General features: G+C 35.7%; 1 protein-coding gene across 1 annotated transcript in view; it reads right to left on the reverse strand.

Moving 5' to 3' along the window:
• GC (GC vitamin D binding protein) overlaps positions 1-13,428 on the reverse strand; it is a 43,404-nt gene that overhangs the window by 13,670 nt on the left and 16,306 nt on the right. The window contains exons 4-8 of the mRNA XM_007998843.3: positions 10,961-11,172; positions 9,342-9,474; positions 8,948-9,042; positions 2,578-2,707; positions 1,319-1,521 (exon numbers count right to left, since the gene is read on the reverse strand). Of these exons, the coding sequence (XP_007997034.1) occupies positions 1,319-1,521; positions 2,578-2,707; positions 8,948-9,042; positions 9,342-9,474; positions 10,961-11,172 (773 nt within the window). The remainder of the gene's footprint in view (positions 1-1,318; positions 1,522-2,577; positions 2,708-8,947; positions 9,043-9,341; positions 9,475-10,960; positions 11,173-13,428) is intronic.

The raw sequence follows: 13,428 nt of genomic DNA on the forward strand, positions 1-13,428 counted from the left end.
TCTGCCTGAGTCAGCTTCCCAAAGTGCTGGGATTGTGGGGATGAGCCACCATGCCCGGCCTACATTTTAAAATGTGAAATATCTGTCATAAAGGCAGAGCACTTGGTTTCTGCATCTTAATTAAAAAGAAGAGATTTAGCTCAGACTGACTCTAAATCAACAGGCTTTGGATTATAAAATACTTTCATTGAGATACAAGCTATTAATACTTGCTATCATGACTAGTCAATATTGAACTAAAGCTTTGCTTATAATATACATTTAAATTTATTATATGTAAACATATTTACTTCAAATGCATATGGAACTGTCTTTGTGCAAGCATAATACATTTGACCCCATATAAAACATCAAGTGGGTACTTCAAAAGTCTTTTCTGTGAGAATAGGTTTGTGTAAATTATTTCATTATGTCTTATCCCACTGCTGTCTATGCACTTATAAAAACAATAAACGTTTAGAAAAATGTAAATTAAAGTTTCAGTCCTATATAACTTCTGCCATCTGATATTGCTAATTGATATTTCAACCTGTGGCTTCCAACTATTTGTGAAATATTTTTATGCCATGATGATGCATACACATCTATTCAAACCATGGTATATTTGTCTTACTTCTTTTTTTAGTTGGATGAAACAAGATAAAAGTTTACCATTTCTTTGCATTAAATCTCTTTTTAAATTTAATGAAAATGAATATCGATAATGCTAAGAAAAAAATATTCTGTGCTTGCTATCTCTTTTATTTGTATCAAATGCTTACTGTCCAAAAGTTTAATGTACTTTAGGCTTTTGATTTGTGATTTTGAGCCAGAAGTAATATGATAAAACTAGTTAATAATATTAAAAACATTTCTGGTTGAGTGATATATTTTACATGTGTTCAGCATTGTATACAAATATGTGTTTTCACATTTACTTTCACTGACATTTCTACATGCATTTCTCATTAGCAATCTGTGTGCTAAATAAGGCAAGTATTAACATTTTCAAATTAATTAACAATAGGCTGAAGTTCAGAATTGTCAAGTCACTTCTTTTGGCCGTGCACAAGAATCAGAGAAGGCAGAATTAGGAACTCTAAGCTTCTTTCTCCCTACCCAAAATCTTTCTATCACACTCAATTGATTATGGTGTTTTACAAATTTTAGTTATTTACAATCAATTAACAAATACTTAAAGTCCATGAAAAGCATAAAAGTAGTACTTTGCCTGTGTTTGAAATGAGTGATAGCATACCTTCCCTCCGTCTGGCTGGCCCCCACTTTTTGTCCAGATGAACTTAAAATGGGAACATGTTTTCACATCACCTCTACTTACTTATCCATGACTTTGGTGCTTCCTTGATCACACACATCTTTGTTTGTGGGCAGCTCCACCTCTGGAAGCTCGGGGGGTTGTGCAGCTGGCATGAAGTAAGTGCACACAAAAATGTCCATGGCTGTTTTTTCTTGACAACACTCTTCAAACTTAGAATTCTTTTTGGATAAATTGTCACAGAGTTTTACTGTGTGTTCAGGCAGCTACAAAACGAATGGTTAGTTTGTGCATTGTTAGTTTCCTGATAGTCTAATTAAAAATAAGAATTACGTAGGCTTACAAGCTTTGGCATCACATTTATGAAAGTCGGCATGAATACTCTCGGAAAGAAAATTGGTACAATATTTGGAAAGGTAATTTGTCAGTATGTACTAAAAGTCTTAAAAATGTACAATTCTATTTTTAAGAATTTATACTTAGAAAATAATTATGGATAAAAGGACAACAACTATAAGGCTATTAAGTGCAACATTGCATTTTATTAAAATGTTTAAAAAAATCAACACAACCTAAATACAATAGAGGATTAGTAAAATAAAAATATGGTATGTCTAGGTAGATAGATGTAATACATGACATGGACATAGGCAACAGAATTCTATTTAGCTGTTATAAATCCTTATAGAAAAACATCTATTAACACAGACATGCGTTTTTAATGGAAAAAGACAAGGTGACACAATGTATATATTACTACAGAGATTGACAAGACCTTGGAGACTGATCTTCAGGTAAAGCAATTATTCAAATATAAATCATTTTAAAGGATTATGAAAATGAAAAATGGTAAAAAAAAATTTGAGATGGGCATCAAATTATAAAAAGTATAATAAAAACAGTAGTAGCTTCTACCATTGTCCATTTGAAATGCAGTTAGTATAACTGAAGAATTGAATTTTAAATCATATTCAACTTAAATATATATGTTTAACTTTAATTACAATTAAATTTAAATGACCATATGTGGTAATGAATACCATACAGTGCAAGTAGTATAAGGTCTTGAGAATCAGATAATCTTATCTTTGCATATGGACTTTGCCACTTACTAGTTGTGTGGTCTCAAATTATTGACCGTTGCTAATCTTCTGTTTTCTCACCTGTACAGTGATGTGAAGAATTATTTATATTTCACAGGATACATGTGAGCATCCATTAGGATAATGCATATGAAATAGAGCTTAGAAGAGTACCTGCCACTCAGTACTTGGCACTCAATACCTGGCACATGGTGATAATGATAATAAAGATTGTCTTACCTCTTTGGCCATACAATCTTCAGAGGCAGACTCACAGCATTTGGAGAGGATATTAGTAACATCTTCAGCTAGTGGCAAAACATGCTCCAGATCAGCAGTAGGCACTTTTTGGGCTAACTTTATGAGATTGCTAAACAGTTAAAAGTAAATCTGTTAGCTTATCAACATTCTCAGTTTTCTTGGTTTCATGATGAACACACTATTTGGAGAAATAATATCACAGTTTCAACTCCTTGACCTCAAGAGATGCATGGGAGCACATCTGCTATGCAATAGATCTTATGTACCCAAGCCACAGACTCAAGATCAAGAGATCCCTAATGAATCTTTTCAAATTTTCAGTTCTCAATTGCAGCTTCCCTTCTTGCCAGATCTACATAGTGAAAGCACGTCTTTAAAATGTTAGATCCAAAGCGTCAATGAAGAAATCACAAATGTCTCTTTCTCTCTATTCATAAGGCCAAGGTTGTATTGTTGTGGCCTCTCACAGAATTGTAAAAAGTGTGTTTTATAAATTCTTTTAGAAACTATAGAGACATGTAGCTTTACACCACAGAGTTAATAAATGTTCATATTTTGGATGTGTAACCTTTAAATATTTTATTTGTGAATGATACGCTATACTATTCTCATATTTGTCTTTTTCACTTAATATACCGGGAATATCATTAAGTATTTTTTCTATATTAATATTCCTAATATATCATGAATATGATTAAATATTATTTTTAAAAATTGAGGTGAAAATGACATTAAATTTACTGTCTTAACCATTTTTAAGGTATACATTCAGTGTTTAAGTATATTTACATTGCTTTGCAACAGATCTCTAGAAATTTTGCTCATGTAAAACTAAAACTATACTCATTAAACACTGATTTGCTGTGCTCCCACTTCCCCTCCATCATCCTCCAGTCCCTTGGCAACCACCTTTTTATTTTCTGTCTTTATGATTTTGATTACTTTAAATACTTCATATGAGTGGAATTATAGAGTATTTATCCTTTTGAGACTGGCATATTTCACTTAGCATAATGAAAGTCCTCAAGGTTCATCCTTGTAGCATGTGACAGGATTTTCTTCTTTTTTCAGGCTACATAATATTCCATTGTATGTATATACCACATTGTCTTTATCCATTCATCTATTGATGGACATATGGGTTGCTTCCACCTCTTGGCTATTGTGAATAATTTTGCAGTGAACAGGGAAGTGCAAATCTCTTTGAGATCCTGCTTTGAATTTTCAAGATATATACCCAGAAGTGGAATTGATGGTTTACAAGTTAATTCTATTTTTAATGTTTTGAGGGACTTCCATACTGTTTTCCATAATGATTGCACCATTTTACATTCCTACCAACAGTGTACAAGCATTTTTGCTTGTATGCATTTCTATGTATCCAATTTCTATGCATCTTTGCTAACATTAGCCAATTTCTGTTCTTTTGATGGTGATTATCCTAATGGGTGTAAGGTGATACCTCACTGTGGTTATGGTTTGCATTTCTCCCATCCAATTATTATACAAACCAGGCCCGACCCTATTTAGCATCTGAGATCAGATGAGATTGAGTGTCTTCAGAGTGGTATGGTGGTAGACTTGATTTGCATGTATCTTAAGGTTAGTGACGTTGAGCATCTTTTCGTATGTTTATTGGACAATAGTATATTTTCTTTCAATAATTGTTTATTCAAGCCTTTTATCCCTATTTTAATTAAGTTACTTGGTTTCTGTTGTTGAGTTATAGAAGTTTCTTGTATATTCCGAATGTTAAACCCTTATCAAATACATGATTTGCAAATATTTCCTCCATTCTGTAGGTTGCCTTTTTGCCCTGTTAAATGTGTCATTTGATATGTAGAAGTTTTAAAGTTTGTTGTAGTTCTATTTGTTTGTTTATGCTTTTGTTGCCTGTACTTGGGTGTCATATTCAAGAAATCATTGCCAAATCCAAAATCCTGAAAGCTTTTCTCCTATGTTTTCTTCTAGGAGTTTTATAGTTTTAGGTCTTAACATTTGGGTCTTCAATCCATTTTTGAATTAATTTTTATACATTATATAAAGTTCCAATCTCATTCTTTTGCATGGAGATATGTGATTTCCCCAGCACCATTTTTTGAAGAGACTATCTTTTAACCCCATTGTGTAATCTTGGCACCCTTGCTGAAAATCATTTGGCCATATATGCAAAAGTTTATTTCTGGACTCTCTAGTCTGTTCCACTGGCCTATATATCTGTCTTCATGCCAGCATCACACTGTCTTAATTACTGTTGCTTTGTGGAATGTTTTAAAATCAAAAGTGTTAGACCTTCAAGTTTGTTCTGTTTTCAAGATTATTTTGGCTACTTGGGAACTCTTGAGTATTTTAGGATGTTTTCTTCTATTTCTGCAGAAAATGGCATTAAGATTTTGATAGGGATTGCATCGAGTCTCTAGATTGCTCTCATTTAAACAGTGTTAGGTCTTCCAAACCACAAGCATGTGATATCTTTCCATTTATTTCCATCTTTTTAGATTTCTTTTTTCTTTTTTTTTTTTTTTTTTTGAGACGGAATCTCACTCTGTCGCCCAGGCTGGAGTGCAATGGCATGATCTCGGCTCACTACAACCTCTGCCTCTTGGGTTCCAGTGATTCTCCTGCCTCAGCCTCCTGAGTAGCTGGGACTATAGGCGCCACCACTCGCCTGGCTTAGTTTTGTATTTTTAGTAGAGACGGGGTTTCACCACATTAGCCAGGCTGGTCTCGAACTCCTGCCCTTGTGATCCACCCACCTCGGCCTCCCAAAGTGCTGGGATTACAGGCATGAGCCACCACGCCCGGCTCTTTTTAGATTTCTTTTAGCAATGTTTTATAGTTTTCATTAAATATTTCTTTATTATATAATTTTAGCAATATATTATGTAATAACCAAGAGACAGAAGCCATCCAATTGTCCATTGACAGATGAATAAATAAAGAAAATATGGTATACACATACAGTGATTATGTAGCCTTTAAAAAGAATATGTATATGTCATCATTAACTTGGAACATTTAGAAAATCTCTAATTTTTTAATGTAAAAAAGTGGTAGTAACATTTTGTAGCTAAATCTGTTCATAGCAAATGCTATTTCCTTTAAGTACATTTCTAGACATAAAGACAAGTATCATTTAATGACTAAGTAATATATATGGTGGCTTTATATTATAAATTCCCTCTGTTCTACCTGTCAAACATGCTATCTCTATGTAAAAGGAAAGTTAAAGAAAGGACTAGAGAAACTGTCATTGAGTATTCAAGTAGTTCTGAGATAATTTCATATTTGAAGAACTCAAGAAAGTAGTTTCTATTCCCATTACAGAAGCTTATTATGCATTGCTGGCAAGAAGTTCTTTGATTACCATTAGAGGAAAAAAGCTTTTAGGGCATAGTAGAAGGAGTTAAAGAGACTGTAAGTACTGAGGGAAAAAAGTTGGTAAATCTAGATGTTTGAGAAGGTATGAGAGAAGTGCAACACAAAAACTATCAAAATTAAAATATGAGTTAACAGTAGTCATACAAAAATCAAAGTGAAGTTTGCAAATATAAGGTTGGAATGGTTTGACTGTGTCCCCACACAAATTTCATCTTTAATTGTAACTTCCACAATTCCCACATGTGGTGGGAGAAACTCGGTGGGAGGTGATTGAATTATGGGGGCGGTCTTTCCTGAGCTGTTCTCATGATAGTGAATGAGTCTCACAAGATCTGATGGTTTTGAAAACAGTTTCTCTGCACAAACTCTCTCTTTGGCTGCCACCATCCATGTAAGATATGATTTGCTCCTCCTTGCCTTCCACCATGATTGTGAGGCCTCCCCAGCCATGTGAAACTGTGAGTAATTAAATCTCTTTCTTTTGTAAATTGCCCAGTCTCAGGTATGTCTTTATCAGCAGCATGAAAACAGACTAATACAGTAAATTGGTACCAGGAGTGGGGTGCTGCTGATAAGATACTGGAAAATGTGGAAGTGACTTTGGAACTGGGTAACAGGAAGAGGTTGGAACAGTTTGGAGGGTTCAAAAGAAGACAGGAAGATGTGGGAAAGTTAGAAACTTCCTAGAGACTTGTTGAATGACTTTGCCCAAAATGCTAATAGCAACATGGACAATAAGGTCCAGGCTAAGGTGGTCGCCAATGGAAATGAGGAACTTTTTGGGAACTGGAGCAAAGGTGACTCTTGTTATGTATTAGCAAAGAGATTGGTGACATTTTGCTCCTGCCCTAGAGATCTGTGGAACTTTGAACTTGAGGAAAATGATTTAGGGTATCTGGCAGAAGAAATTTCCAAGCAGCAAAACATTCAAGAGGTGATTTGAGTGCTGTTAAAGGCATTCAGTTTCAAAAGGTAAGCAGAGCATACAAGTTCGGAAAACTTGCAGGCAGACAATGCGATAGAAAAGAAAAGCCCATTTTATGAGGAGAAATTCAAGCTGGCTGCAGAAATTTGCATAAGTAACAAGGAGCTGAATGTTAATCCCCAGGACAATAGGGAAAATGTATTCAAGGCATGTCAGAAGTCTTCACAGCAGCTGATCCTATCACAGGCCTGGAGACCTAGGAGGAAAAAGTGGTTTTGTGGACCAGGCTCGGGGTTCCCATGCTGTGTGCAATCTAGGGATTTCATGCCCTGTGTCCCAGCTGCTCCAGCCATGACTGAAAGGGGCCAATGTAGAGCTCAGGCCATGGCTTCAGAGGGTGCAAGCCTCAAGCCTTGGCAGCTTCCATGTGGTGTTGAACCTGCGGGTGCACAGAAGTCAACAGCTAGGGTTTGGGAACTTCCGCCTAGATTTCAGAGGATGTATGGAAACACTTGGATGTCCAGGCAGAGGTTTGCTGCAGGGGCAGGGTTCTCATGGAGAACTTCTGCTATGGCAGTGCAGAAGGGAAATGTGGGTGTGGAGCCTCCAAATAGAGTCCCTACTGGGGCACTGCCTTGTGGATCTGTGAGAAGAGGGCCACCATTCTCCAGACCCCAGAATGGTAGATCTACTGACAGCTTGCACTATGCACCTGGAAAAGCCACAGTTGCTCAATGCCAGCCTTTGAAAGCAGTTGGGAGTGAGGCTGTCTCCTACAAAGTCACAGAGGTGGAGCTGCCCAAGACCATGGGAATCCACCTGTTGCATCAGCATGACCTGGATATGAGACATGGAGTCAAAGGAGATCATTTTGGACCTTTAAGATTTGACTGCCTCACTGGATTCTGAACTTGCATGGGGTCTGTAGCCCCTTTGTTTTGGCCAATTTCTCCCATTTGTAATGACTGCATTTACCCAGTGCCTATACCCCCATTGTATCTAGAAAGTAGCTAGCTTGCTTTTGATTTTATAGGCTCATAGGCAGAAGGAATTTGCCTTGTCTTGGATGAGACATTGTACTGTGGACTTTTGAGTTAATGCTGAAGTGAGTTAAGACTTTGGGAGACTGTTGGAAAGGCATGATTGGTTTTGAAATGTGAGGACATGAAATTTGGAAGGTGACAGGGGTGAGATGATATGGTTTGGCTATGTCCCCACACAAACCTCATCTTGAATTATAACTCCCACAATATCCACATGTCATGGGAGGAATCCAGTGGGAGGTGACTGATTTATTGGGATGGGCCTTTCCTGTGCTGTTCTCATGATAGTGAATGAGTCTCATGAGATCTGATGGTTTTAAAAACAGGAGTTTATCTGCACAAGCTCCCTCTTTGCCTGCTGCCATCCATGTAAGATGTGACTTGCTCCTCCTTGCTTTCCACCATGATTGTGTGGCCTCCCCAGCCATGTGGAACTGTTAGTCCAGTTAAACCTCTTTCTTTTGTAAATTTCCCAGTTTCAGGTGTGTCTTTATCAGCAGAGTGAAAATAGACTAATACAACGGTAAATAACTAATGAGAATAAATTAATGAAGGGCAAGAGATATATACTGTGTAGCACAAGTCTTCATACAACAAGTAAGAATTCAGATGTTTCATTCCAAGATAAATTGTGCAAGGCAAATAATAGGCAATAAACAAAAAAGTTGTGGTTTTGTTTGTTTGTTCGTTTTTGGTTTTTTTGCTTTTTTGTTTGTAACATATGCTAATATGAACACTGAAAAAATATTTTCTAGTGGTCAACTATATGGAAAAGATTGATTAAAAGCAAATCTCATGTTTTATGACATAAACTTTTTCCTTGTTGTTCATAACCTGTATAGGGAAAAGAAAAGAAGAATTTGGCCAGACGTTTGAAGATTATTGGAGCTGAAAAGTCTATGTTATACCTTTCAATATAGACATCTTAAAAAACCCAAAAATTATGGATAGATAGCGCAGAACCAAACATCTAAATATGACAATAGCACTTAATCTTTACCTGAGCCTTGATTTCTTCTCCCCATAAGCAGCATATTGTGAACAGACTCTGTTTGACAGAGTGGTGAGAAGTGATAAATATTTAAGCTGGAGTCTCTAGAAAACAAGTGAAAGAATCTCATTAGATGGTCAAGATTCATTGAATATTGTATAAATGGCAAAAATAGGGACTATTAATTTCATGATTTTTTAATGACTAGGAAACTGAACACTGACGAAAAGAACTTATTGATATTACTTTTCCAGAGGTATTACTTTTATTTTCCAATTAAGAAGATGCAGGGGGCATTTTAGGAACTTTTACTGATTGTAAAATCTCAATTCCTACCATTATCTAAGAGGAATGCTATTAGAAGAAAAAAACGTAAACATGTAATAAGTAAAATGGGACATACCTCCTTCAAAAAGCATACGGTTGGGCTTTCAGAGGTACAGCAGGACCCTACCATAGAAAGATAATTCTTGGTGTAACTGACTAAAAGCGACAGAGGAGCTTGTCCATAATTAGTGGAATATTCCCACATAAATCTGTGGAGGAAAAAATAGAATTGGTCAAAAAATTTGTGAATAAACAAAATCTACTTTGTTATTTGAGACAGTGTCTTGCCCTGTCATCCAGGCTGGAGTACACTGGTATAATCATAGCTCACTCAACGTCCTGGGCTCAAGTGATCCTCCTGCTTCAGCTGCCTGAGTAGCTGGGACTACAGGTGTATGCCACCATGCTCATCTAATTTTTAAATTTCTTGTAGAAATTAGGTCTCACTAATTGGCCGAGGATGGTCTCGAACTCCTGGGCTCAAGTGATCCTCCCACTTCAGCCTCTCAAAGTGCTAGGATTACAGATGTGAACCACCATGCTTGGCCCCAAAAACCTGCTTTTTAGGAAGTATTTTGATGGAGAAAAGATATATGTTACATTAATTTATAGTTTTAATATCAAAAAACACTAAAAATTTAGAGAAAAGATTGTAATACTGGCCACTATTAATCAGTATATTCATTAAAAATAGATTTACAAATTTCTATGTGGTTTGTGTGAAAGGAGGGGCCATTCGTCCCTTTCTTCACTTCATGTCTAGTCAGGTGAATCACCCATGGTAGCTGCTTGTTAATTAAGCTGCTAATTGAATTAATTAAAATGAGTGTAATTACTAGATTTATTTTTCCTTATTGATCTCAGTTTATTATTTTAGATAATTATTATGCATAGATTACTTATTTGTTGGAATAAATAATTTCTGTTTCTGAGAATAGATGTCCTTACAGATCTATAAGGGACTCGGAAATTCTGGGCAACGTCCTCTTTGAAAATTGACAGGAATGAGCAATCCTACTAATTTTTACAATTTGTGACCACTTTGAATGACATTGCTTCTGGTTTTTGAATATGTATATATTTCTTATTTTAATAAATGTATTTTCCCCCAGTTTTGTTCATTTTTGTGATCTTCCAAGACTAACAGAAAGAATCAGTGTATAATCTGGTCCTTTATGCATGTTAAACAATAAAAATGTCCAGGTTACATGTTTACTTGATGTAGTAGATGTGTCATATTCACATGTCCACGTCACCTGTTTCTGGGATGTATAGGAGTGAAGAGAGAAGCTGTTTATTTTTTATGCTTTACTGGACAGTAAGTATTTAAAATGTGTACAGCAATAGAATTGCTTCTATCATGTGACATACGCAATGATCCTTAGCATCAGGAAAATCACCACAGGGGCTGTCAAATATTTGAAAATATATCCTGTGGACAGGAGAATCAAGTGATTCTGATTAAGATAATAGGATTAGGGTTAGTAAGAGTTTGGGAAAATTGATTTTATCTCTGAGAAAGGCATTCTCTAAACTCAACACCAAAGGGAATATGAGCTGCCTTAGATGACAGTCAAGTTACCATAATTTGTTCAGATTGCTGTAGAAGAGGTGTTTCCACAGAGTTGGGGGTTAGATTAGAGTCATGTCTGATATTTTAGGCCCTAAAGTTCTATTTATGATGAAAGCGCTCACTTATCAGCAAATTCCTTTGGATCTTTCCTGAACGCCTCACAGATTTCATCATTTGTGGGTTCCACGTAGGTAGGGAATTCTTGTGGCTGGTGTTTCAGAGCAGCCATACAGAGCTTTCGTTCCAGGCCCTCTCTGGTGCAGCACTCAGCAGTGCCTGGGTGAACAGGGAATGGAGAGTTACTTTCACAGGACTTGGCAGACAGTGCTGAGGTCTGGAAGAGAAGAAAAAAGGAAACTCATATATATATGTAAATTTCCAGGCTCCTAGACTTCCATTTAATATAATATCTTAGCCTATAATTAGAAAATTCTCATTTGTAACTATGTATTCATGCCAAGGGCTCCATGAGGTGATTTTTTTTAACATGACAAGTTGTATGATTATTGTCAAATATAGGATCTTATTTATATTAATAAATGACTCCTCAGAGTAGAACAAAAATATAACTTTGAATAATAAATGGACAGTGTTTATCTGATTAGAGGCATTAGAATTGTATTCTCTAGCCCAGTGTTCCTCCATAGGGATATTAACATCTCTAAGAGTGAGAGGGTCATTTGAAAAAGCTCCACTGGTGATTCTGTCATCATCTCCCACCTGCTTTCTGCTGCAAATACCCCATTAAGAGTGAGGAGGACCTCCCTTTGTTTATTAAATGAGCTGTCCTCCCCTCCCTTTATGAAATGAGCAGACTCTTCATTGCTGGCTCCTATAACTTTCTACATCATTTGCATTCTCTTACTTAATGATTCTTGAACCTGCTTTTGCATCAGAATTACTCATAGAGTGCATAAAATAAAAAATGCTTTGGTTGCACAACACAAAAATTCTCTTTCAGTAGGTCAAAAATAGGGCCGGAAAATCTGTTTTTCCCAAAGCTCCAAGATTCACGTGCGGGTGCAGTGTAGGTTGAAAACCACTGATGCACCTGCATTTACTGCTTCAGCAATGCTACACTGATCCCTGTGAGCAGACTAAGCACCATCAAAGCAATCGTAGCATCAAAATGTTCTTTTTGGAAAGAATTTCATATTTGAAATTAAAATCTAAAATAGAGTCACCATAGAGGAAAAAAGAATAGAAATAGTCATCATGGAAAAAATTACTTTGGGATTTATATGGGAAACAGTACTTTGACATTCTTATACTTAATTTATAAGTTAGTCATCTTTTGAAGGTAAAATTTCAAAAAATCTTTTCTACCAGTGAAGGATGGCAACGTGATAAATTGCTTGTGTAAACTAACTTCTCACCATCTTCCATACCATCCTTTCATCAGATTTGGAGAAGTTAAAAATTAGACTCTTTCTCTTGTTTTCATCCTCTCTTTTCATTCCATCTTTTTCCTTTCCATTCACTTCCCTGGCAACCCTTCTTTTTGCCTTTTTAAAGTTATCTTCTTTCAAGTAAAAAAAGGCTGACAAAATTTCAAAACACTTTTCAAAAATGTTTTGAACAAGCAGGAGAAAGAGAAAAATATCATGCAAAAAATATCAATGTCATATCTGTTCTCTTACACTCTAGGATTGTAGAGACAGATCATATCTCTGATCAAGGGATGTATTAGCAAATACATTAGCAAATATGCATTAGGAAATACATAAGATAAAAATGTGCTCTGTTATGTTGACCATGGTTGATGATTTGATGCTTTTGTAGTTTAAGGTGGTACAGAAGCTCAGGTTGAAATAAAAAATATATATGAACTTGTTGGTGGAAGAAAAGGATTATAAAATTCTGAAAAAAATAATAAGGGACAGGCAAAGCAATTAATGAGTAAGAATATTCATTGTGTAGAATCTATTCTAATCAGATCTTTGGAGCATTGTTTCTGTATGATATCTGCTGAAGGCTTGAACAGTGAGACAAATCTGTCTGTAAAAACCTTTATCAAAATGCATCTAAATGTCATTTGCATCAGGCCTGATGACTGCATTAATAAATTGCTGAAGCTCCTTAGATTTAATCCTTTTCATTTCAGCATTTTAACTTTTGCATAAGTGCTATAGGGGAGAAACTTAGTATTTAGTTTTGTGCATACAGGGCAACTTTTGAATCCTGCTCCCAAATGTGAAACCAACACTAAATTATTCTGGAGCACTTGATACTAGTCCTGGCATGATAATAAAAGAGGATAAAGCTATGATCAGGTTTTTAAGCTATACATAATATTTTAGGATTATTTCAAGAGGTTCATGAACTGATATATATAATATGCATATATTTAATTATCTAACAATATATTTAAAAATATGTATACACATATATATTTAATTTCAATAGTTTTGAGGGAACAGAACTATTTTGTTTTTGGGTATATGGCTAAGCTCTTTCAGGGTGATTTCTGAGATTTTGGTGCACCTATTGTGAATGCAGTATACACTGTACCCAATGTATAGTTTTTTATCCCTTGCCCCCTTCACCCTTCCCTGCAAGTTCCCAAAGTCCATTGTAGCCTTCTTATGCC

This window comes from Chlorocebus sabaeus, chromosome 7 (genome assembly GCF_047675955.1).
Source record: "Chlorocebus sabaeus isolate Y175 chromosome 7, mChlSab1.0.hap1, whole genome shotgun sequence".
NCBI lineage: Eukaryota > Metazoa > Chordata > Mammalia > Primates > Cercopithecidae > Chlorocebus > Chlorocebus sabaeus.